Source organism: Gorilla gorilla, chromosome 1 (genome assembly GCF_029281585.2).
Source record: "Gorilla gorilla gorilla isolate KB3781 chromosome 1, NHGRI_mGorGor1-v2.1_pri, whole genome shotgun sequence".
In the NCBI taxonomy this organism is placed as follows: Eukaryota; Metazoa; Chordata; class Mammalia; order Primates; family Hominidae; genus Gorilla; species Gorilla gorilla.
The window spans coordinates 189,012,838-189,038,744 of record NC_073224.2 but is presented as its reverse complement, the minus strand read 5'-3'; the positions used below and the strand labels follow the sequence as shown (position 1 = coordinate 189,038,744).

General features: G+C 41.9%; 1 protein-coding gene across 2 annotated transcripts in view; it reads right to left on the bottom strand.

The window, feature by feature from the left end:
• The window catches only part of FAF1 (Fas associated factor 1), a 511,731-nt gene extending 486,194 nt beyond the window's left edge, over positions 1–25,537 (bottom strand). Inside the window, exon 1 of one of the 2 annotated variants that reach the window (XM_019018242.3) lies at positions 25,021–25,537. In XM_019018242.3, coding sequence (XP_018873787.1) covers positions 25,021–25,065 — 45 coding nt within the window. In that variant the 5' untranslated portion in view covers positions 25,066–25,537. The remainder of the gene's footprint in view (positions 1–25,020) is intronic. The other variant, XM_055348410.2, reaches the window with a different exon arrangement.
• Between the last annotated feature and the right edge of the window lie 370 nt (positions 25,538–25,907).

Sequence of the window (25,907 nt, the reverse complement as noted above, 5' to 3'; positions counted from 1 at the left end):
ATATTATTCCATTATCCTCTGCATTCCACTGTTTCTGATTAGACGTTAGCTATCACTCTTGTCACTGTTCTATTCATGAATGTTTTTCCCCCTCCTCTGGATGTTTTAAAGATTTTTCTCTTTATCTTTGGTTTTTAGCAATTTGATTATGATGTGCCTACATGTGATTTTCCTTGCATTAAACCTACTTGGTATTCACTAAGCTTCTTCATTCTGTATATTTATGTCTCACACCAACTAACTGCAAAGGTATTGAAAAATGTGGCAATAAGATCCATATAACCAACAAGAAATCTTTGAGAATTGTTTTAAATAGGAGAAATGGTAGAATTTCAAAAGGAGAGAAAAACAAAAATTAAGATAACTACAAACTTTGTATGCTGCCATCAATTAATGCCAAAATTTTATAATTAATAAAGATGTTGGCCTATACATATTTTTCTAGGAAGGATGATCATTACAAATCACCATGAATTCATTATGAATAATTAATGCCAAAATATTTTTTGATAGATAACTTGACTAGCATGTCAAGAATATAACATATATTTCCCAGGCTGGTCTCAAACTCCTGCCTCGGCCTCCCAAAGTGCTGGGCTTACAGGCAAGAGTCATCACTCCTGGCCTGATTTACTCTCTTTTTTTTTTTTTGAGATTGGAGTCTCATTTTGTCACCCAGACTAGAGTGCAGTAGCAGGGTATCAGCTCACTGCAACCTCTGCCTCCCAGGTTCAAGCAATTCTCATGCCTCAGCCTCCCAGGTAGCTGGGATTATAGGCACCCACCACCACGCCCCCAGCTAATTTTTGTATTTTTACTAGAGATGGGGTTTCACCATGTTGGCCAGGCTGACTCGAACTCCTGACCTCAAGGGATCTTCCTGCCTCAGCCTCCCAAAGTGCTGGGATTATGGGCATGAGCTACTACGTCCAGCCAGATTTATTCTTAAAGCTAACACATAGAAGTAATTATGAACGCTACTAGTGATATGGTATATTTGCAGCATCAATGTTTTCATCTGATTTCAACTTCATTTGCCCCATTTTAATAAGTACTGACATCCTGAAATTTCCTAGGCAATGTACTAGGTATAGTAATACTGAGATGAACATGACACAGTCCCGAATCTCAGGGCACTCAGACAGTGTTAACTAACAAACTAATGTCCATTTACATATGCAAATGACAGAAAGCTAAAACAGCTGCATTCTGATGACAAAATAAACATCCAAAGACCCAACCATTATCTTTTCCTTCTTATTTCAACAAGCTCAAAATTAACTAGTTCAGCTCAATTTAATATTCAGTGAGAACGTACTATGTGCCAGGAAGCATGCCAGGTACCAGAAATAGCAAAACAAGTAACATATACTTCCTGGCTGTAAAGAACTCACAAATTAGTAAGAAAGACAAACAGATATTTACAAAGTAATGTGATAGCTATAATGACAGATGAATATATAGGAATGAGAAATACATATGGGTGTTGCAGATCTATTTTTTTAAAAAAGAAGAATGAGAAATACAGAGGAGGGAGTAAGTAACTGTCAGAGAAGACTTACAGGAGATAATAATGCCTACACACAAGTCTATGAAGGCAGAGTCAGGCAAAACTAAGAGTCAGGAGAACTGACAAAAGCAGAGACACAAAATGACGTAAGTTCAAGAAAATTACAAGCATCAAAGTATTACTACAGCACAAGGCATAGGGCATATAAGGCCAAATTACAAGGAGCTTTGTTAGTCTGCCAGTGAACTCGACCTTCATTCTATGTAAGCAATTTAATATGAAATTCAAAGGAGGACAGAAATGAGGCTGCTGCTTTTGGACTTAGCAGCATATATTTAATGGATAGTGAAAACCAAAGAAAGGATGATTATTTGGAAACCACATGGGATGCGGTAGAGTGGAAAGGAAAAGGGGACAGGACAGACTCTTCATGTACATTAATGCTGAAGAGAAGAAATATGAGGGGAAGGAGAGAGAAACATGGAATCATCTAGAATAAAACATAGGATCAATGAAAGGTATTTTTACACTGGGAGAAACTTGGCAAATTTTTAAACCTGAAATAGGCTGAGAAGAGGGAGTCAGACGAAGCAGAGATGCAGAAGCCAAAGGAAATGTAGGAGAAAACCAATGGAGCAAATTCCTGCAGAGATGATTTAAGAGCAGGTAGAAAGATTCAAGTTGACAAAGTTCTTCATTGAGCTGGAGAAATTCAAATGATTGAATTTAGGATGAGGGAGGTATGCCTTACTCAGGTGGGATCTTTATGTTACTACCCACTCAATATGTGTCAAAATTGTAAGGTATTACTATTAATTGTGCATTAATAATAATACAATGTGCACAACTAGGTGAAAGTCCATTCTACTGTATTCCAGATCTCTTTTGGAATATTGTATTGACTCTTGATCTCTTCTTTTGAAGTGTTTCATTGACAGACAAGCACATCCAGAGGGGAGCTAAGTAATAAGAGTGGTGGAAAGAACTGAAAAATTAGGACTTAGATAAGAGTTAATGCTAACATAGTTGCCTTCATATGGTGGGGTGGGGCGGGGTGCAGATTCTGTATAGGTCCAGAGTAAATCAGTAAGTTACAAAGAGGTAAAATTTTATTAGCTGCCTTACAAAGTAGTGATCCCCTCATTACCAAAATTTTCAAGCAAAAGATGGACATGAGGAAAGATACAGAAGGGAATTCAGCCCTGGGACTTTGTACCATATGATTCTCATGGTTTTACCAACCATCTGATAGATAGTTGTATTTTGCCCTATGACATATCTAATATTATTAAAGTACTACATGAGTATACCCATTTTAACCACTGGAGCCAAGTTCTATATTCCTTTATTGTTATTCTGCACTATAATTATTTACAAGGATTTTAAGAAAAATGCCCCTATCTTAATTTTTGTATCTCTTCTTCCTCTTCCTAATCCCTATTCACCTGTACCTAGTATAATGCCTGCCACAGAGCAGATAATCGAAAAATCTTTGTCAAGTGAGTGAAAATATGAATAAAAACCATGTCGGGTAATATGTATTTCTCTGTATTCCTTACATCCTTGCATCACAAGACATGTGAGGTCATTTAAATATCTGTTGAATAAATTAATGTCTGGTATACCCTCAGTACATACTGATTTAAAGCAGTAAGAATTAAAGACACTGTTTTTTTATTAGGCACAATGGCTTATACTGACAAAACTCCATGATATACCCATCTGTCTTCTCTGACCACAATGCCAACCATACCACTAAGAATATTCTGAGTAAATGTCTGGTTAGGCAAGCTCAGAACATCCTATCTGACATTACTATAGCAATTGTGGAAAATAACTAAGAGCCAGGACTCTACAGTTTCACACATTTCCCATGGGTAACAAATAGCAACTGCAAGACAGACATTCCCTGGCCAGGAGGGAGCTCCTTGCCACTACCTTCATAAAGGTCTCCTAAAAACTCAGTAGGAATGTATATGAAACTGAGTCCTAGGACCAGCTATGTATGTCACCAGTACCCTTTCATCAAAAGATGGCTCTGTATCCATTATTAACTCAGGGTACCCCCAGGATCCATCCCCTGGAAATGCTATGGCTCTGCTATAAACATACACAATCTGCATAGACTTGCAAATATTTTCTCCCATTCTGTAGGTTGTCTGTTTACACTGTTGATAGTTTCTTTTGCTGTGCAGAAGCTCTTTAGTTTAATGATGTCCCACTTGTCAATTTTTGTTTGGGTTGCAATTACTTTTGGGGACTTAACCAAAAATTCTTTGCGAAGGCCAATATCAAGGATATTTCCTAGGTTTTCTTCTACTAGGATTTTCCTGGTTTGAGGTCTTTCATTTAAATCTTTAATCCATCTTGAGTGAATTCTCATATATGGTGAAAGGTAAGGGTCTAGTTTCATCCTTCTGCATACAGCTAATTATCCTAGCACCATTTATTGAATAAGGGGTCCTCTCCTCATTGTTTTTGTCAGCCTTGTCAAATATCAGTTGTAGAAGTGCAACTTTTATTTCTGAGTTTTCTATTCTGTTCCATTGGTCTATGTGTCTGTTTTTGTACCAGTACCATGCTGTTTTGGTCTCTATAGCCTTATAGTATACTTTGAAGTTGGGTGGTATAATGCCTCCCACTTTGTTCTTTTTGCTTAGGAATGCTTTGGCTATTTGGGCTCGTTTTTGCTTCCATGTGAATTTTAGAATAGTTTTTTGTAGTTTTGTTAAAAATAATCTTGGTAGTTTGATAGGAATAGCACTGAATGTATAAATTGCTCTGGAGAGTATGGCCATTTTAATGCTATTCATTCTTCCAATGCATAAGCATGAAATGTTTTTTCATTCATTTGTTTCAACTTTGATTTCTTTCAACAGTGTTTTGTAGTTCTCCTTGTAGAGATTTTCACGTCCTGGGTTAACTGTATTCATAGGTATTTCATATTCTTTGTGGCTATTGTAAATGGGATTGTGCTCTTGATTTGACTCTAAGCCTGGGCGTTACTGGTGTATAGAAATGCTACTGGATTTTTGTACACTGATTTTATATCCTGAAACCTTGCTAAAATTGTTTAGCAGTTCTAGGAGCTTTTAGCAGAGTCCTTAGGGTTTTCTAGGTATAGTTTGACTTTTTCATTCCCTATTTGAATGCCTGCTCTGGCTAGGACTATGTACTATGACCAGTACTATGATGAATAGGAGTGGTGAGAGTAGGCATCTTCATCTTGTCCCAGTTCTCAAGGGGAATGGACCCAGCTTTTGCCCATTAAGTATGATGTTGGCTGTGGGTTCATCATAGATGGCTGTTATTACTTCGAGGTATGTTCCTTCCATGCCTAGTCTGTGGAGGGTTTTTATCATGAAAGGATGTTAGATTTTATTGAAAGCTTTTTCTGCATCTATTGAGATGATCATATGGTTTTTGCTTTTAATTCTGTTTATGTGGTGAATCACATTTATTGAAGGTCATTTTGAAGTAAATTCTAGATATATCATTTCACCCATAAGTATTACAGTATGTCAATAAAAGTACTTTTTTATTTTCTTGTTTTTTTCTTTAAGACAAGGTCTCACTCTGTCATCCAGGCTGGAGCGCAGTGGCATGATCTCAGCTCACTGCAACCACTGCCTCATGGGTTCAAGTAATTCTCGTGCCTCAGCCTCCTGAGTAGCTGGGACTACAGGCACGTACCACCACACCTGGCTAATTTTTGTATTTTTTTGTAGAGATGGAGTTTTACCATGTTGCCTAGGCTGGTCTCAAACTCCTGAGCTCAAGCAATCTGCCCACTTCGGCACCCCAAGGTGCTGGGATTACAGGCGTCGAGCCACCATGCCCAGCCACAGGACTCCTTTTCTTAAAACCCAGTAAGTACATTACCAGATTTAAAAAAAAGTTATTTCATATCTATCCAGTCAGCACTGGCAGAGTATTTTTACTATATTATTCCAAAGTAATCAGTAAGCATTATTTTACTCTTCTAAAATACAATGCAGTTTACAACAAAGTTCACATGTATCAACTTGCCACTATACCATTATGTTTCTATTGTTCATTTGTTTTGTAGAGATTAGGTCTCAATATGTCGTCTAAGCTGTTATCAAACACCTGGTCTCAAGCAATTCTGCCTCTGCCTCCCAAAGTGCCGGGATTATAGGCATGAGCCAACATGCCTGGTCTACACCATTATTTTTGTTTCAAGTTCTACTACTAGGACGTTGGGAATATACCCAAAACTGACAGTATGCCCAGAAAAATTAAGCAAATTACTTTGCATTGATATAGATTTATACTAACATAATTATTTACAGGTACTTTCAGTACTTTCAAGAAAGAATTTTAAAAATGAAAGTAATGTACAGGCACTGATGAATTTAAAAGTGACGTAAAAATACTAGTAACTACGTAATCTCAGTAGCAACCATTGTCACACACAACTTGAAGATAAGCAGTCAATAAGCTCTCATTTTTTGGGAAGATTTTGTTTCTCCATCTCTCTATTAGCCTTGGTCAATCCAGGGACACCAGCAAAACTACACTGTCCTCTCTTTTTGCATACCATAAAGCTACAATATATTTTAAAAATCACCTTTAAAGAATAAAGATAAAGAAGGAATCAAAAAATACTTGGATGTAGTTTGGGGTTTTTTTTTGTTTTTTTTTTTTTTAAGACAGAGTCTCACTCTGTCACTCAGGCTAGAGTGCAGTGGCACAATCTTGACTCACTGCAACCTCCATCTCCCAGCCTCAAGCAATCCTCCCACCTCAGCTTCCTCAGTAGCTGGGACTTACAGGTGCACGCTGCCATGCTCAACTTTTTTTTTTTTTTTTTTTTTTTTTTTTTTGGAGACAAGGGCTCACTCACTCTGTTGCCCAGGCTGGAGTGCAGTGGTGTGATCTCAGCTGACTGCAACCTCCGCCTCCTGGGTTCAAGTGATTCTCGTGTCTCAGCCTCCCGAGTAGCTGAGACTACAGGTGCCAGCCACCACGCCCAGCTAATTTTTGTATTTTCTTTTTTTGGTAGAGATGGGGTTTTACCATGTTGGCCAGGCCGGTCTGGGACTCCTGATCTCAAGTGATCCACCCATCTCAGCCTCCCAAACTGCTGAGATTACAGGCATGAGCCACCGTGCCAGTCCTCAGCTAATTTTTCAAGTTTTTTGTAGAGACAAGATCTCACTATACTGCCCAGGCAATACTGAATTCCTGGGCTCAATCGATCCTCCCACCTTGGCCTCCAAAGTGCTGGGATTATAGGCATGACCCACTGAGCCAAGTTTGGATGCACTTGAATTTGCTTTATAAAAGACAATGTGGTAAAGTGCAGTACTTATTAATAATTTTTCCACAACTGTGGGCATAACAATAGAAGGGAAATATGTTCCCTCATTGGAGGGAAACACGTTCCCCCATTGGACCCAAAGAGAAGCAAGCTACCTCCTTACAATGTCTTTGAAACCTAATTTTCTATTTAAAATTCATGTAAATTTTATACATACTTTGTGAAAATGATTTTTAATATTATTTAAAACCATGTATTTCTTTTTTTATTATGCCAGTAAATTGCAGCTGAGTACTGCCTAGCATACCCATTTGAGAAAATGTGGATATATAAGGTCATACATACATTTTACTTTGTAGTCGAACAAATCTGAGTTCCAATCCCACCCTTGTTACTATCTGTCATTAGATAATTACTTAACCTCTTTATCCCTCCATGTTTTCCATCTTTATATGGAAATAACAACAATGGCTGTTACAAATTAGATGGCATTTAACAATTAGATGAGATAATGCAAATGAAACAGTTATCACAGAGCCCAACAGAAAGAAAACGTTCAGGCCAGATGCGGTGGCTCATGCCTGTAATGCCAATACTTTGGGAGGCCGAAGTGGGCAGATCGCTTGAGCCCGGGAGTTTGAGACCAGCCTGGGCAACATAGTGAAACCCCATCTCTACAAAAAGTGTATATATATGTACACATAAATTAGCCAGGTGTAGTAAGCCATGATGGTGCCACTGCACCACATCACATGTAAACTTTGTTGTAAACCACACTGTATTTTAAGGAAGGGGAGGGGAGGGAAAGGGAGGGGAGAGGGAAGGGAAGGGAATTAAATGTTTAGTAAATGTTAGTTGTAGTTATTATAATTACTATCTCTAAGATCAATATGCAAAATGAGGGATTACCTACCTTGCAGGGTGGTTAACAACTACAAAAAAGCTAAGAATCCACCCTACCTACTGGCAAGCTAACAACCTGGCCTGTTACAATTTCATGGATATTGGAGGAAGATACACGACTCCTAAGACAAGGACAAAGCAATTTATTCCTCACAACAATAACAGCAGCCAGAGTTTTAGTTGTTTTTTTTTTTTTTTTTACAGAGTATCAGCAATTTTTACACCAATTCCCAAGGCCAATTTCCCCATAGGGTGACACAGAGTGGGCCATACACTGTGGATTGCATTACCGGAGAGGAACCCTGTGCTTAGGGAATGTGAATCTTTCATAATGGACTGTAAGCATACCTGACCTTTGCTGTGGAGGGAGAAAGTATCTTTACCTTCAAGGTGCAAGCAACCAGCCCTTTGGGGAAACACTATCTAGTCTGGTAGCAATATAACATCCTTGAGAAGAAAATCTAGAACAATCAGTACCCTATTCATAAGATGTGCAGAAACATACGAGACATAGAGAATTGTGTCCCAACAACATCCACTCCTCATTTCTAACCATCTTGGCAGCTGATAAATTTTCTCACAAGTATGCCACTATTAGGCACTCTGATTAATCCAACTGACAGAGGCTTGAACTAAATCTGATCAATTGGTATCATACATCATTTAATTAAGGCTACTATCAACAAGACTCCAAGCAGCAGGATGAGGTCAATTTTCAGAACTGATTTCAACCATGTTTCTTAGAATCCCACACCCAAATAAGATAATGAAATCCCATAAGCCATCAGGGTCTACCTCAGAAAGCCAAGTAGCTTTCTGTATTGACCTTTCCTTTTGGCCTAAGATATTAATCTAGGAACAATAAGATATATTAGTTAATTGTACAGACTCTGCCTTGGCTCACAAGAAAAAAGTCCAGGGCAATTTTATCATCCATAATAACTCCTGTCAGTGAATTGAGGCTGACCTTAATGCCTTCCAGGGCCAAGGTGTTGTCATTGGTTAGTTCAGTTAAAAAGTCAGGAATGAATTTTGCACTGCCTAGTCTAATTGAATGACTCCCCTTATAAAGATAATTGTTCACAGGGTGTGCCTAAATAACAAATCAGTTATCATTCCAGGAAGTTTCCCCAAGCAAGCAAGGATGGCCTCATTTTAGAGAGATCTACAGTTATCTAAAGGCAACAAGATTTAATGGTGTTTCCTTAAACATTCAAAGGTAGAGGAAGGTCCATGTTTCTAGGAGGGAGATAAGCTAATACCTGGATTACACAAAAGAAGTACAGTCCCAAGGACACACATGGTACATCGGAAAAGAGAGGGTTGTTCAGAATCACTAGGTCTTTCTAAGGAGAACCTACATCAGTCAAGGAGGCATTGTCAAATTGTGTCCCAGCACAAGGTTCCCACTCAGTTCAGTTCAGAACAGTGAGTCTAGTCCTTGTTTTTGAAAGGACTGAATGATGGCAGTCAGTCCAATCTGTCCCATTTGTCCAGGCCATAAGCCAGGTGGCCAAAATCTACCCCACAGAATCTGAGTGAAGTTGATGAGATGGGAGTAAAGAAGTGTTCATAGGTGTTTTGCATGGAAGGTACATGACCTGGAGCCAACCACTGCTGTTTCCAGTAGACCTCCCAGTAAGTTTACAGGGAATGACAAATCATGATCACAGCCGTGGGGGATGGCAGACCCAGCGGGGATGGCAGACCCAGCAGTCAGCTAAACTTAATGTGATAACAACAATTTGGAGGAGCTGCACCAGAGTGTTTTCTTTATGAGGAAGGCTTCAAGGGTGATTCTGAAAGAAAATGAACATTAATGTCTTTACCTTCTCTAAACCTCCTGGGGTCTAAGGTGGTCCCTCCACCAAGTGTCAGGATTGCTACTCTCTGTCCATTGCTACAAAATCAGTATGTCCCATTCCAGCAGCTATAACTTCACCTTTTTCCCAATCATCTTTTACTCACAACACCCAGACCTTTCATCTGGAAATGTCAGGCGCAAGAGGGTCAAGAGAATTTGCATAAAACCTACAGAAACCCATTATGGTCCCCACTGTCTACCATACAGAGACTCAGCAAGCAGTATACTCAACCAAATAGTCACTATCCTGATGACCTAGAATAGTATCAATTCAACAAGAGAATCTAGGTAACTGAACAAGAATTAAGTCTGAATTCCTTAAGCCATCTTTTGGCCTAGCTGCCACATAGAAGATAGATACCAACCAGGCTGGCCTTGGGTTGTTACTAGGGGGTAAAAAGAAACATCACGCCTAAAATTGGTCAGGGTAGAATCCTGAATTCTCAAAATAGGGCTATATAACCTCCCACCCCTTCCATTCTGATCATTACTCAGGAGTGATCAAGACGAGATAATCCTTTTCTGGGGACAGCTACAATCAGTGGCAAAACTGGCTTTCTAAGTAAGGTGTGTGGATCAAGAGGAGGTGAAGGATGTAGAATCAGAAATCGTTGAGTCAATTTTTGAATAAGCTGTTCCAATATTCAATGTTTATCCACATACCAGATGCCTATGAACGCCAGGGAGCATGGAAGCATCAAATACCTTGACAACCAGTTCATTGCTGAGTGGCTTGTACGATAAAAGGTGCACTACTGTTAGACTGCAAACAGTCCAGAAAGCCAAAAGTATAACACAGATTGGTTTCTAGTGTCACGATGGCGTGGCCAGAGCCAGCTGATTGGACTAGAACAGCAACATCAAAACCATAAAAAAAATGGCAACAGGAGTGAGGCACCACTGATAGGAAGTTGGCTGAATAGGCAGGTCAAAGGTCCAATGTATTCAATCTGCCAGGAGCAAGCAGGAGCCACATCCCATGCCACTGGCTTCTCTCATCATGTGACAAACGGTTAAACTTTTAGCAGGAGGCACAAGTCTGGCATGTAATGGCACCCTCTGTGTCACAGTCCTTTGCTTTGTGTCCAGTTTATGATAGTTGACATTCATCATATCCAATATAATGAATATGGCTCTGGGCAGTGTACACTCAATCAGAAGCTTGATTCCAGCGGGCTTCATCAGAAGACAGGCCCTTACTAAGGGCATCTAGATGAGTGATCCAGATGGTTTGATCAGCAAGTATAATTTGTTTTCATAGTTCACAGCTTTAACAAGAGCTATCTTTAACTTGCCAGTCTATAGCTTCCCAAGTGGCAGACCAAAGAGCTAGGCCATTAGCAACAGGCAAAGGTCCGTAGAAATACAACAAGTTTCATCAAGAAGAGTACCAATCAGAGCTATAAGAAAAGCCTTGAGTTCTGTCCAGAGAACAGAGCAATCACATCCATTATCAGTCTGCACAGCTAGTACAGAGGCTGAACAGCCCTAGAAGTCAAGCAGACACAGTAAGCTTTCAGCTTGACTAAACCATCAGCAAACCAGGACCAGGTTTAGGGTGAAACCTCTATGAATTAATGACCCCACTGAGCCGACAGCTTTGCTTCAGACAGTGAAGTGGGAACTAAAGTTTCCTCCAGAGGAGGGGCTGAGCCATAAGACATTATGCACTCCATCTCTCAGGCAAAGCAAAATTCTAACAACTTTCTTTTCTGCCCACGTAAGTTACAAATTTGCCTCCTTTCACACTCAGTGTAGGTACACATACATCTGTAAGTCTTGTCTGAAAGGGAACAGAAGCTTTTGCCCAATCAGGACAAATCTCCCTAGTTGTTACACTGGGGAGGATTTGAGGGTGACCTCCAGATTGATGAAAAATATCCTCCCCACCCAAAGGAGAGTTGGCAACAACCAGAGGAATGTTCAGGCAGAATGTCTGAACCTACGGAATGTCCAGAACCTACGTCCTGGAACTCAGTCTGTAACCACTTCCCCAATATCTCGTCATTAACAGGCAATAAAGTAGAGAACCACTTAATGTGGGCAACATGTTTCTACCAATTCCCAAGGACTTCCCTCAAATTCTGTTAACCAACCTATGAAGACACCCTCATCTTTCTTCTTCCAGAATGTCATGTGTCTGTCAACATCCATCCTTGCTGCCAAAATTTAAAAACTAAAGGATCTGAGTTTTATCCTGCTAGCAAGCTAACAACTTAGCCTGCCAGTTTCGTGGATGCTGGCAGAAGACATTGACTCCCAGGTCAGAGACAATGAACTTTATGATTCACAGCAATATTAGTAGTCAAAGTATCAGCATGTTCTTGTGCTGGTTCTCCAGTCCCATTTCCTATAGGGCAAACAAAATAGACCAAGTGATACCTGCACATGCAGTGGAATGCAATACAGAAGAGGAACTCACAGCCTAAAGAACCCAAATCTTTTAGAGTGGAAAGTATGCCTACCTCCCTTCACCCAAGAGGGAGACATTATCTCTATCTTTCAAGGCTGTTCAGAATACAAAAATCTTTGGAAAGATAGAAAAAAAGGCATTCAGTGCCTCTGCTGAGAAGATATACAGAAATCATGCATGGAGAACCATATCACTATATCCCAATAAAAGATCACTGTAAAGATTAGATGTTAAGAGCCTAGCATAGTACCTGACATATACAAAGTAACCAAAAGCTAGAAGTTACTGCTATTACTCTTTCCCTATTAAAGAAAGGATACATCTAAAATTGATTTTAAAAAACAAATTCAACCACTACTTTCCCTTAGGGAAAAAGAGGATGGGGAGGGAAAAAGAGGATGGGGAGGGCAAAAGAGAAGAAGCTTTCCTCTCACTAACACTCTTCTATTATAGTTCAATCATTAAAGAATCCAGGGAGCCTGGATGAACTGCAAAGAGAAAAACTAGGTGACTCAAACCCCACCTGAAAGCCATTAAGGTGCACATAACCTGAAAACTCCTCCTTCTTCCTTTACCACAACCTGACATCTCATTCTTCCTATCTCTATTATTCCCCCATAACCACAAGTAAATATAAAGCCAGGTGTAATTATTCTGTTAATTTTACCAGACTGCTTTTTGAAATTATGTCAAACTCACCTTAAAGTCAATGACTAGTGATTTAACATGGTGAACAATTTTGACTTGAAAATAAAATGTATGCCTTAAAAACCATTTGAGAGTGAAATTATAATCAGGAAGAGTGAATAAAACAGCAAATTCAGCAGCAGCATTCAAATTTTACAAAGTTCTTGGCCTCAAGGCCTATATTTTATCACATCTTATTGAGCCCCTCAATAAAAGCTAAACAAGAGCAGAAGTGTTTTGTACTTCTCTATATATGCATCACTTTAAAGTTACAACCCTCAATTTAGTCAAATCTTTATTTTCCCAATGACAGATTTTATTATTCAAAATCATGTCAATGATAGATATCAAAAATACATAAAAATTTACAATTCTATTCCATTTGTACCATAACAGCCTAAACTAAGAATATTCCTTCAGTAAATAGTCACTGAGCACCTTTTACTAGATACTGTAGGAACAGATGGTTAAGATCCAGACAGTTGTTTCCCCCACAGAGCTGACAGTAGGAGAAAGAAACATGTAAATTGATCACTGACAATCTAACATAAGACTCAAAAGAAGAGAGATGTACAAAATAGAAAAGAAACTATTAACCCTAACTGGGTACAAGGTATGAATGTTACAAGCAAAAGGTAGGAGGTGGTTTTTGAAAGAGAAATAGAAACTTTCCAAAGGAACATGAAAAGTAAGGATCCAAAAATGTGAAGTCATGAAACAGCCTAAGCATCAAGCATCAGTATACTGAAATATACTCTGTTAGTCCATTCTTGTGTTGCTATAAAAAAAATCTGAGGCTGGGTAATTTATACAGAAAAGAGGTTTGTTGGCTCATGGTTCTCAAGCTATACAGAAAGCATGGTGCCAGCATCCGCTAGCTTCTGGTGAGGGCCTCAAGGAGCTTACAATCATGGTGTAAGGCAAAGCGGGAAACAGCCTCTCACAGTCAGCCCGGACTATCATATGGCAAGAGAGGGAGCCAGACAGAGAGAAAATGGTGAAGATCTCAGACTCTTATTTCTTTTTCTTTTTCTTTTTTTTTTTTTTTTTTTTTGAGGCAGAGTCTTGCTCTGTCGCCCAGGCTGGAGTGCAGTGACGCGATTTCAGCTCATTGCAACCTCTGCCTCCCAGGTTCAAGCGATTCTCATGCCTCAGCCTCCCAAGTAGCTGGGACTACAGGTGCACGCCACCATACCCAGCTGTATTTTTAGTAGAGATGGGGTTTCACCATGTTGGCCAGGCTGGTCTTAAACTCCTGACCTCAAGTGATCCACCAGCCTTGGCCTCCCAAAGTGCTGAGATTACAGGCGTGAGACACCACACTCGGCCCCAGACTCTTAAACAATCAGATCTCACGTGAACTAACTGAGCAAGAATTCACTCATCACCAAGGGGATGGTGCTAAGCCATTTATGAGGGATCCACCCCCATGATCCAATACCTACCTCTAGGATCCACCTCCAACTTTGGAGGTCACATTTCAATATAAGATTTGGAAGGGACAAACATCCAAACCATATCATAAAACGTTTTGCTAAGTCACAGAAATGGAACAGTACTTAAGATCAACAAAATCAAAGAATCACAGGAATGGACGGAATTTCAAGTCATCTAGCTCAGCAATTCTCAAGTGTAGTCCTTGGATCAGAAGCATCAGCATAACCAGGAAACCTGGTAAAACATGCAAATTTGCAGACCCTACACCAGACCCACTGAGTCAGAAACTCTGAGGTGGGGGTCCAGCAACCTGTGGTTTAATAAGCCCTCCAAATTATTCTGATGCAAACTGAAGTTTGAGAACCATTAGTTTAAATCAGGATTCTCCAATACTGTCAACATTTTGAGCCAGAAAATTCTTTACTATCGGGGGATGCCTGTGCATTATAGAATGTGTAGCAGCATCGTTTGCTTCTGTGCACTAAATGCTAGTAGCAGCCCGAAGCTGTGACAACCAAAGTGTTTCCAGACATTGCCCAATGTCCCCTGGGGGACAGAAATCACCCTTGGTTGAAAACCACTGATCTAGATCAAGGATCAGCAAACTCTCCTAAAAGGAGCAGGGTAAATATTTTAGGCTTTGCAGGACATGCAGTCAACTACTCAACTCTGCTATTAAGGACAAAAATAACCAGAGACAACATGTAAACATACGTGCACGACGATATTCCAGTAAGACTTTATTTACAAAAAAAGGTGGTGGTTTGGCCCTCAGGCTGTAATATTCTGACCCCTAATCTAGGTCAGTTATCTGAATTACAATTGATTGTCCTCAGTCCCACGGCTGCCAAGTGATTCTCTGGATTCTATTTGGCCTGACCTAGTCCAGTCTTCTGCTTACAGGTACATATAGCTCTACACAGATTACCATTCTTTTTTTTTCGAGACAGGGTCTCTCTGTCACCCACCCAGGCTGGTGTGCAGCGGTGTAATCATATCCTCTTACCTCAGCCTCCTGAGTAGCTAGGACTACAAGCACATGCTACCACACCCAGCTAATTTTAAAAAAAATTTTTATTTTTTTTTTGTAGAGACAGGATCTTATTATGCTGCCCAAGCTGATCTCAAACTCCTGGCCTCAAGTGATCCCCCTGCCTCTTCTTCTCAAAGTGCTGGGAATACAGGTGGGAGCCACCACACCTGTCCCAGATCACCATTTTATAGACTGAATAAATGAAGCCTACAAAAGGCAAATGACTTTCTCAAAGAACCACAGCTAAGAAAACCTAAAACAAAACAAAAAAAAACAACAGCTACAGCCAGTCTACCTAAGTACAATGTTCTAACAACTGCCCCTTATGGAGGTGTAACCACATATTGCCACCTAGCAGGCATTCAAACACTCCAGCCCTCTGAATTTACTAAAACCTAGAAAAGTACTGGTTTCATGGTGGGAGCGGAGAAATAAGTTTACCTTAAATGCCCAGACAGTAAATATTTTAGGCTTGTAAGGCCATTAAAATCTCTGTCTCAACTACTCATCTCTGTCACTCTAGCAAGAAAACCACCACAGATAAAGGTAAATGAACGGGTATGGCTGTGTTGCAATAAATCCTTATTTATAAAAACAGGCAGCTGGCCTGCAAGATATAGTTTGCTGACCCCTGATCTACAAGGTCCATAAAACCAGTCAGGCAAACAACAGGCATCAACTCTCTCATACTCAGCTAATCTAGAGACACTATGTGCATTCCAAGGCTTCTGAACACCTGTGAACACAGAAGCATGGCACTAAATGGTAAACAAGGAATAGACAAAGTGCCACCTTTCTCTTCCTTCCTTCCTTCCTGAAGATCTACTACATGACAGCCAAGCACTGTTAATTTATTTTATACGTAAGTTTCCTCATTTGTAGAAATTTCTAAAGAGCAGTTTTTGTTTTCTTCAAGAACTCCAAGCTGACAAATTAGCTGGAAAATGAACACTCTTATATGTACCTGGATAAAATATTTGTTTCAGCCAGGCAAAGTGACTCATGCCTGAAATCCCAGCACTTTGGGAGGCCGAGGCGGGCAGACCACTTGAGGTCAGGAGTTCGAGACCAGACTGGCCAACATGGCGAAACCCCATCTCCACTAAAAATATTTAAAAAGTTAGCTGGATGTGGTGGCACACGCCTGTAATCCCAGCCACTCAGGAGGCTAAGGCAGGAGAACTGCTTGAACCTGGGAGATGGAGGTTGCACTGAGCCAAGATCACGCCACTGCACTCCAGCCTGGGTGGCCGAATGAGACCCTGTCTCAAACGAACAAACAAACAAAAATTGTTTCAAACCAACCTATGACCTTGTACAAGTCATTTCTCTTTTCTGGGTCTCAATTTCCACAAAGGGAAAACTGGTAAGCTTCAAATAGATGATCTCTGAAGTTCCCAACAGAGAACAAGTACATACCTTAAAACTGTCAAAAATAACAGCTAAAATTTATTGAACACTTTCTATGTCAGACACCTTTTCTAATCACTTTACATGTGCTAACTTATTTTTCATATGGGGAAACTGAGGCAGAGGGGTGTGAAGTGATTGGTCAAAGATCACCAGAAGAGTCAGTGGTAGGGCTGTGATTTAAATACAAGTGGTCTGAATCCAAAGTCCATGTCCTTAACCACCAACCATTAAATTTAATTCTACATGCAAAAACCTTATTTTCCCAATGACCTACAACCCAAATACTAAAAGAACATGATTTGTCTCTTTAATAAATAAAGAGGACAGAGGAGAAAGGAAAGAAAGGACAGGTAACAAGATTACTTGCTCCCAGGAATGAAATATGATGTTCCATGGATACTTAGTTTGGTCCCTAATCCGCAACATCACAAAAGATATCTGTTTGGATCAATACCATTTCTGCTTACACAGTCTGGTATTGTCTTTTGTAGACAATATTTCTTTGTGTCAAACTAAAAAAAAAAGAAGTGGGATTCACAACTCCATTTAGAAAGAGAAAATATTATAAACGGACAGAAACTACTTATGTGTCACTCAACGTAAGTGACTTACCAGTATGCAACAGAAAAGTCCATATTTCAAAGAGGATCTCATATGCAAAGTTTCAAAGACCCATGGTGATAACCCAATATAAGAAAATTTGGCCCTCTCCCCTCTCCCCTTTCTACGGTCTCCATCTCCCTCGTCTCCCCTTTCCACAGTCTCCCTCTGATGCCCAGCCGAGGCTGGACTGTACTGCCGCCATCTCGGCTCACTGCAACCTCTCTGCCTGATTCTCCTGCCTCAGCCTGCCGAGTGCCTGCGATTGCAGGCGCGCGCTGCCACGCCTGACTGGTTTTCGTATTTTTTTGGTGGAGACAGGGTTTCGCCGTGTTGGCCGGGCTGGTTTCCAGCTTCTGACCCCGAGTGATCTGCCAGCCTCGGCCTCCCAAGGTGCCGAGATTGCAGACGGAGTCTCGCTCACTCAGTGCTCAATGTTGCCCAGGCTGGAGTGCAGCGGCGTGATCTCGGCTAGCTACAACCTCCACCTCCCAGCCGCCTGCCTTGGCCTCCCAAAGTGCCGAGATTGCAGCCTCTGCCTGGCCGCCACCCCGTCTGGGAAGTGAGGAGCGTCTCTGCCTGTCCGCCCATCGTCTGGGATGTGAGGAGCCCCTCTGCCCGGCCACCCAGTCTGGGAAGTGAGGAGCGCCTCTTCCCAGCCGCCATCCCGTCTAGGAAGTGAGGAGCGTCTCTGCCCGGCGGCCCATCGTCTGAGATGTGGGGAGCACCTCTGCCCCACCACCCCGTCTGGGATGTGAGGAGCGCCTCTGCCCGGCCGCGACCCCGTCTGGGAACTGAGGAGCGTCTCTGCCCGACCGCCAACCCGTCTGGGAGGTGAGGAGCGTCTCTGCCCGGCCGCCCCGTCTGAGAAGTGAGGAGCCCCTCCGGCCGGCGGCCGCCCCGTCTGGGAAGCGAGGAGCCCCTCCGCCCGGCAGCCGCCCCGTCTGGGAAGTGAGGAGCCCCTCTGCCCGGCTGCCACCCCGTCTGGGAGGTATACCCAACAGCTCATTGAGAACGGGCCATGATGACGATGGCGGTTTTGTCGAATAGAAAAGGGGGAAATGTGGGGAAAAGAAAGAGAGATGGGATTGTTGCTGTGTCTGTGTGGAAAGAAGTAGACATGGGAGACTCCATTTTGTTCTGTACTAAGAAAAATTATTCTGCCTTTGGATGCTATTAATCTATAACCTTACCCCCAACCCCGTGCTCTCTGAAACATGTGCTGTGTCCACTCAGGGTTAAATGGATTAAGGGCGGTGCAAGATGTGCTTTGTTAAACAGATGCTTGAAGGCAGCATGCTCCTTAAGAGTCATCACCACTCCCTAATCTCAAGTACCCAGGGACACAAACACTGCGGAAGGCCACAGGGTCCTCTGCCTAGGAAAACCAGAGACCCTTGTTCACATGTTTATCTGCTGACCTTCCCTCCACTATTGTCCTATGACCCTGCCAAATCCCCCTCTCCGAGAAACACCCAAGAATAATCAATAAATACTATAAATAAATAAATAAATAAATAAATAAATCTTTAAAAAAAGAAAAAAAAGAAAATTTGGCCAGACGCGGTGGCTCACAGCGCCTGTAATCCCAGCACTTTGGGAAGCCACAGTGGGTGGATCAACTGAGGTCAGGAGTTTGGGACCAGCCTGGCCAAGATGGCGAAACCCCATCTCTACTAAAAGTACAAAAATTAGCCAGGCGTAGTTGGTTCTCGCCTGTAATCCCAGCTACTTGGGAGGCTGAGGGAGGAGAATCGCTTGAACCCAGGAGGCAGAGGTTGCAGTGAGCCAAGATCACGCCACTGCACTACAGCCTGGGCAACAAAAGCGAAACTCTGTCTCAAAAAAAAAAAAAAGAAAAGAAAAGAAAATTCATCAAGCAATTTAGGCAGCAAAAAGTATTACTAGCTGAAAAGACTAGGGGTGAAAAACAAAAGCACATTTGTGTGTTACAGAAAACATAACTGAAAATAACATCAAATCAATGCCAAATTAGAGAAGAAATAAAGGGACTCTTAATCTATGACCAATGGAACTAAATTCAGAAAGCTTTTTTTTTTTTTTTTTTTTGAGACGGAGTCTCCCTCTGTCGCCCAGGCTGGAGTGCAGTGGCGCGATCTCGGCTCACTGCAAGCTCCGCCTCCCAGGTTTATGCCATTCTCCTGCCTCAGCCTCCCCAGTAGCTGGGACTACAGGTGCCCGCCACCACGCCCAGCTAATTTTTTGTTTTTTAGTAGAGACAGAGTTTCACCATGTTAGCCAGGATGGTCTCGATCTCCTGACCTCGTGATCCACCTGCCTCAGCCTCCCAAAGGCCACCATGCCAGGCCAAGAATACTTTTCTAGCAAGGCAGATAAGGGCTTCTCAGAAAGTCTAAAACAAAATATTACTACTAGTGAGAGTTGTTCTTTTTCTTTCTTCACTTGAGTACAGCTATGATGTCTGCCTCTGTATTAACAGCAACAGAGAAAAATAAATAGAAAAACAGGTAACACCAGGCCAGGTGTGTTGGCTCATGCCTATAATCTCAGCACTCTGGAGGCTGAGGTAGAAGGATCACTTAAGGTCAGGAGTTCAAGACCAGCCTGGAAAACGTAACAAGACCCTGTGTTTCTAAAACATAAAAAAATAAAAAATTTTGATTTTTTTTTTTTTTTTTTTGAGAGAGTCTTACTCTGTCACCCAGGCTGGAGTGAGGTGAAATGATCTTGGCTCACTGAAACCTCCACCTCCCAGGTTCAAGTGATTCTCCTGCCTCAGCCTCCCACAGCTGGGATTACAGACACCAGCCACCATGCCTGGCTAATTTGTGTGTGTGTTTTTAGTAGAGACAGGGTCCCACCATCTTGGCCAGGCTGGTCTTGAACTCCTGACCTCAAGTGATCCGCCTGCCTCGGCCTCCCAAGGTGCTGAAATTACAGGTGTGAGCCACCATGCCTGGCTTAAACATTTGTTTTTAATTAGCCAGGCTTGGTGGCACACATCTGTAGTCCCACCTACTCAGGAAGCTGAGGTGAGAGGATCACTTGAGCCCAGAAGTTCAAAGGGGCAGTGATCACTCCATTGCACTCCAGCCTGGGTAACAGAGTGAGACCCTGTCTCGCCAAAAAGAAAGAGGTTAAGGAGGAGAAGACTCTAGACCAAAAGAAGTAACTGATACTATTGAAATTATTTGATAGCAATCGCAATTATTTGGATAACTATTTTCACATATGTAAGCAAACCAAATAGGGTCTCAAAAGTTTCAGACCAAATGATTCATGTTCTCTACTTCAGCCTAAAAAAAAGTTAAAGAATTCTACAATTACAAAAAGAACAGTTATTCTATAGTTACAAAAAGACTTGAAACTTTCACCTGAATGCATCTCTTTGTTACAAAACCATTAAAGGAGGTAGGGGGAACTTCATGATTCATCCATGCTGCCTGCTTTTTTAAACCCAGGAAATTCCTTTACACCCCCTCCTGGCTCTGGCCAGCAAGAACTGTAGGTGTACTACTGTAGTCATTCCTTTATCGGTAACATACTATGTTAACACTATGTACGTGTAAAACTGATTTTTGGTCAAATATTCCAAATTCTAAATTCATTTGCTCAGAGCTGATTTTTAAAATAATTTATTAAACAGGATGCTGACATTCTCTCCATTCAAAATTTTGGTGGTGCAGCCACTATAGAAAACAATATGACAGTTCCTCAAAAAAATTAAAAATAGAATGACTATGTGATCCAGCAATTTAACTTCTGGGTGTATATGCAAAAGAACTGAAAGCAGAAGCTGGAACATATATTTGAACACCAATGTTTATGGCAGCATGATTCACAGTACCTACAAGGTAGAAACAACCTAAATGTCCATGGAAGGTGAAAGAATAAGCAAAATATGGTATATACATACAATGGAACATTATTTAGCCTTTAAAAGAAATAAAATCCTGACGCATGCTAACATATATGACTCTTGGGCACATTATGCTAAGTGAAATAAGCCAGTCACAAAAAAGGGCAAATACTCTATGTTCCACTTATATGAGGTACCTATTAATAGAAGAGTCAAATTCAGAGATAGAAAGTAGGATGGTGGTTGCCAGGGGCTGAGGAGAGAGGGATATAAGGACTTATTGTTAAATAAGTACGGTAACAGATTTGCAAGATGAAAAGCTTTCTGGAGATGGATGGCGGTGATAGTAGCAAAGCAAAATGAATGTACTTAATGCCACTGAAGTGGCATTAAGACTTTAAAATGGCTAAAATGGTAACTTTTATAAGGATTATACCACAATTTTTTTTTTCATTAACAGATTGGGGGAGGATTTTCTTAGAGGACAATTTGGGGTAATATTTGCTTTGTAATAAATTCACCCATCTATAATATTCCAAATCTATCCCATTAAGTCTGAGCTGTAATCTTCCACCCACTACTTATCACCACTTCACTGATTTCAACAGAATTCTTTTCTCTATTGACTTGAAATAGTCAAAAAAATATATAAAAATCCTTCTCAAAGGTTTTTCCAATTTAGACACAGTATCTAGCAATGATCAAAATGTGATTTATTTTCAAATTCTAATCAAATTTGGAAATTAAGTCTTTTCTACAAAGATAATACTGAGCTCTCAAACTATTATTGAGTCTCACAATCATATGATATAAACATGTAATTTTACCATATTCACTTTTGGTGAGGAAACTGATTTGCCCAGTTACAGAAGAAATCAGTGTCATCCAAGTATCCATATGCCAAGTCTTAAGCTGCAATCCTTAAATTAAATGATTTGAGCCGGGTGGGGTGGCTCATGCCTGTAATCCCAGCACTTTGGGAGGCCAAGGCAGGTGGATCACCTGAGGTCGGGAGTTCGAGACCAGCCTAACCAACATGGAGAAACCCCATCTCTACTAAAAATACAAAATTAGCTGGGCATGGTGGTGCATGCCTGTAATCCCAGCTACTCAGTAGGCTGAGGCAGGAGAATCACTTGAACCCGAGAGGCAGAGGTTGCAGTGAGATGAGATCATGCCACTGCACTCCAGCCTGGGCAACAAGAGTGAAACTCCATCTCAGAAAAAATAAATAAGTAAATAAATAAATTACCTGGTTTTCTTATAACTGAATAAATGCTTACTTTTAAGTCAATCCTATAAAAATTGAGATAATATAAAAAACAGGAAGAATCATCACTTTTTACTAAGACGATCATTTGTAAGAGAACTCCAGGTTCCTAAACACACAAATGGCTAATGTGTTTAAGGTGTGTAGTTTTCCAAATAATTTTTTCTTCTATCAATAACATTCTTTTACCTATCTGACAATATAAAATTAACATTATTAGGCAAACAATTGTTCACTGCAGATGCCATTCTATTTTTCCCATTTTTAAACAACTGTGTATAGCATTACCATTGGTCTGAAGAGAAAAACTTATTCCCATCTTATTAATGTGATCGAAATTTTCATTTTCTTTTTTTTTTTTTTTTTTTTTGAGACAGAGTCTCACTCTGTCGCCCAGGCTGGAGTACAGTGGCGCGATCTCAGCTCGCTGCAAGCTCCGCCTCCCAGGTTCACGCCATTCTCCTGCCTCAGTCTCCCGAGCAGCTGGGACTACAGGCGCCCGCCACCTCGACCGGCTAATTTTTTGTATTTTTTTAGTAGAGACCGGGTTTCGCCATGTTCACCAGGATGGTCTTGATCTCCTGACCTCGTGATCCGCCCGCCTCAGCCTCCCAAAGTACTGGGATTACAGGCCTGAGCCACCATGCCCAGCCGAAATTTTCATTTTCATTTCCAAACCAAAATCCCTGGAAAATCTTGCTTTGCCTGAGTACAAGAAGCCTAAATTTCCTGTCCTTTAGCCAATATAAGGTTAACAGTTAAGCATAATAATTGTCACACACAAAAAATAGAAAGCAGATGCAAGTTATTAGAGATAAAAAGGTAAAATTAAAACAGTTATAATTACCTTATAAAGTTTTTAATGAGGGAAATCAGAAGACAATTTTGTAACACGGTAAAACTACACCTTGAAATATAGAGTCCTTTTTCAAACAGTGCATTCCACATTAGATAAAAAATGGAACTGGAGAACAAAAACAAAACAAAAAGACGATGATGAAAAACTTAGGCAGGGCTGGGTGTTGGAGCTTACACCTGTATTCCCAACACTTTCGGAGCCTGAGGTGGGTAGATCACTTGAGCCCAGGAGTTCAAGACCAGCCTGGGCAACATGGCGAGGCCCATCTCTAAAAAATTTAATTAATTAATTAAAAAATTTTTTTAAATGTAGGCAGGCAAAAAGCCTCAGGCCAATCCTAAACCTACAAAACATCAAAATCTTATGGTCAACTTTTATTATAAGGACACTCCTTTATTAGTTTGGAGGTTATGGTTTAATCAAAGTGTAGATATATGCATATTCCTAATACCTGTATATCAGATTTCACTGGGTAACCAAAACAGCAAACTCTGAAAATGGTTATCTGAACGTTAATTTGTAAAAATAAGGGCCGGGAGCAGTGTGGCTCACGCCTGTAATCCCAGCACTTTGGGAGGCCGAGGAGGGCAGATCACGAGGTCAGGAGATCAAGACCATCCTGACTAACACGGCGAAACCCTGTCTCTACTAAAAATACAAAAATATTAGCGGGGCGTGGTGGCCGGCGCCTGTAGTCCCAGCTACTCGGGAGGCTGAGGCAGGAGAATGGCGTGAACCTGGGAGGCGGAGCTTGCAATGAGCCGAGATTGCGCCACTGCACTCCAGCCTGGGCGAAAGAGCGAGACTCCATCTCAAAAAAAAAAAATTAATTAATTTTTAAAAAAATAAGGAACTTAATAGAACAGAGAGAGAGAAAAGCCCAACAAAATTTCAGCAAGGAAAAATACTGCCTACTAAGCTAGTGTTAGAACCTGTGCAATGTGAGTGTTAAAAAAGAGGGAAAAGTCTGCCTATACTTGACAGTAGCTTCTAAGTTGATGCCAAAATGGCTAAAAATATCTCACTAAAATAATTCCTTCACCAAACATCAAAAGGCAAAGGTAGCACTCACAGGATATTAGTTCTAGCTCCAAGTCTTTCACAATGCATACAGTTCTACTTTCAAAGGGCCTCCCTAAGATACTTACATGTCAGTGGCACTACGACTGGGTTTATTAAGAGAACAGCCTTTACTTATCCTTTAAAATATTCCTGGAGAAAGGACACCAACCAAGCAATTCAAGTCTGTAGGGGAGGGGAATCGGCAAATATGAATAGGTAATTTATTAAGCTTGTGAATTCACTGCAGAGATACTCTGGAATATACAGTCTTATCTGTCTCCTTGTTATCTTCTTACCCTCCAAAGATTCCAATCAGGCAAAGTCTCAAATGTTTACTCCTCTTTGAAAAGGACCTCAGTACCCCATTGTCATTGTCCTCGCCATCTCATCATTCTGCTTTTTTACTCTTCCCTTAATACAATATAAATACACCACGCCCATAACACCACACGCTCCACGCTCACACTCCATACATCTCTCCCCACAGAACCACCCAAAACATCCCATACTTAATGGTCCAACACCAATTAAAACAAAAACTCTACACGTCCCCCCATATAATACAAGAAACACTACACATTCCACACACATTGTAACCCAAGTCATTAATACCTCCAATCCCATTCAACCCGTACTTAACACATTCTACACACTCATAATAGCATATAAATTATACGCTTCTCCATAGCTCGCCACACACACACACACACACACACGCCACGAACCGTATAAAAGCCTAAACGACACACCACTGCAGCGTTCAAACGCTGGGAAGAAGACTCCGTTGTGGCACCGGAAACCCACGAGGTTGGAAGTGGGAGGGGAAGAGGGCCAGATACTTCACCTGAAAATCCGCCAGGATCATCTCTCGGTCCATGTTGGACGCCATGGCGGCCGCCGAGTTCCGCGGCTCCGGGAGCGAAGCGTGCACCTGGGAGGCAGATGGCACCTCCTGCGACCGTCGCCGCCACCGCCGCCGCCGCCGCCGCCGGGCGCCGAGGGGCTGGCGGGTGAGCCGGCGGGCGGGTCGGCGGGCCAGCGGGCGGGGCAGCGCGGGAGGCGCTAGGCGTTCATGCGCTCGGTAACCTTCAGGCGCCCCGGCCGCCCGCCTGCAACCTGCGGAGCCCGCGTCGCAGCAGCCCGGACAGGGAGATTGGTCTGGATGTGGGTCCGGTCTTACAGTCGCGGGCCAGGATGAGGGCAGGTGGCGACAGCGCGCACCCGGCTACCTTCAGCGGCGTTAAGCCCGGCGGGGGCGGGGAAACCGAGCGAGCGAGCGAGCGAGCGGGCGGGCGAACGCCGCGGCCGCCTCCGCCTCCTCCGCTTCCTCCCTGGCCGCCGCCTCCGCCCCTGGTTGGCCAGCGCCACGGCTGTCGCACATTTTGCCTGTCATCGAGGTCGCAAAGCGCCGCTTTGCGGCTTCCACGTGACCACCCTCCTGTCAAGCGCTGGGCGCGCGACTACCCGGCCAGGATCTCTGCGCTGGCGGCAGAGACTGCAACCTGCAGCTGCGGAAGCTTGAAGTCTCGCAACAGGTTATTCCAGTTTGGATTTAAGCAAAGGCCTCAGGATAGCGCCTCCCCCTAGCTGAGGCGGGGACCAGATTGTGCACCTCACGTGGTTAGTCACACAAATACACACCACCCTCACAAACCAACTGAACACACTGTTACAACTCGTCTAACAAACAGCATTTCAGAAATATATGTTTTTCTCTACAATGTTTCAGCA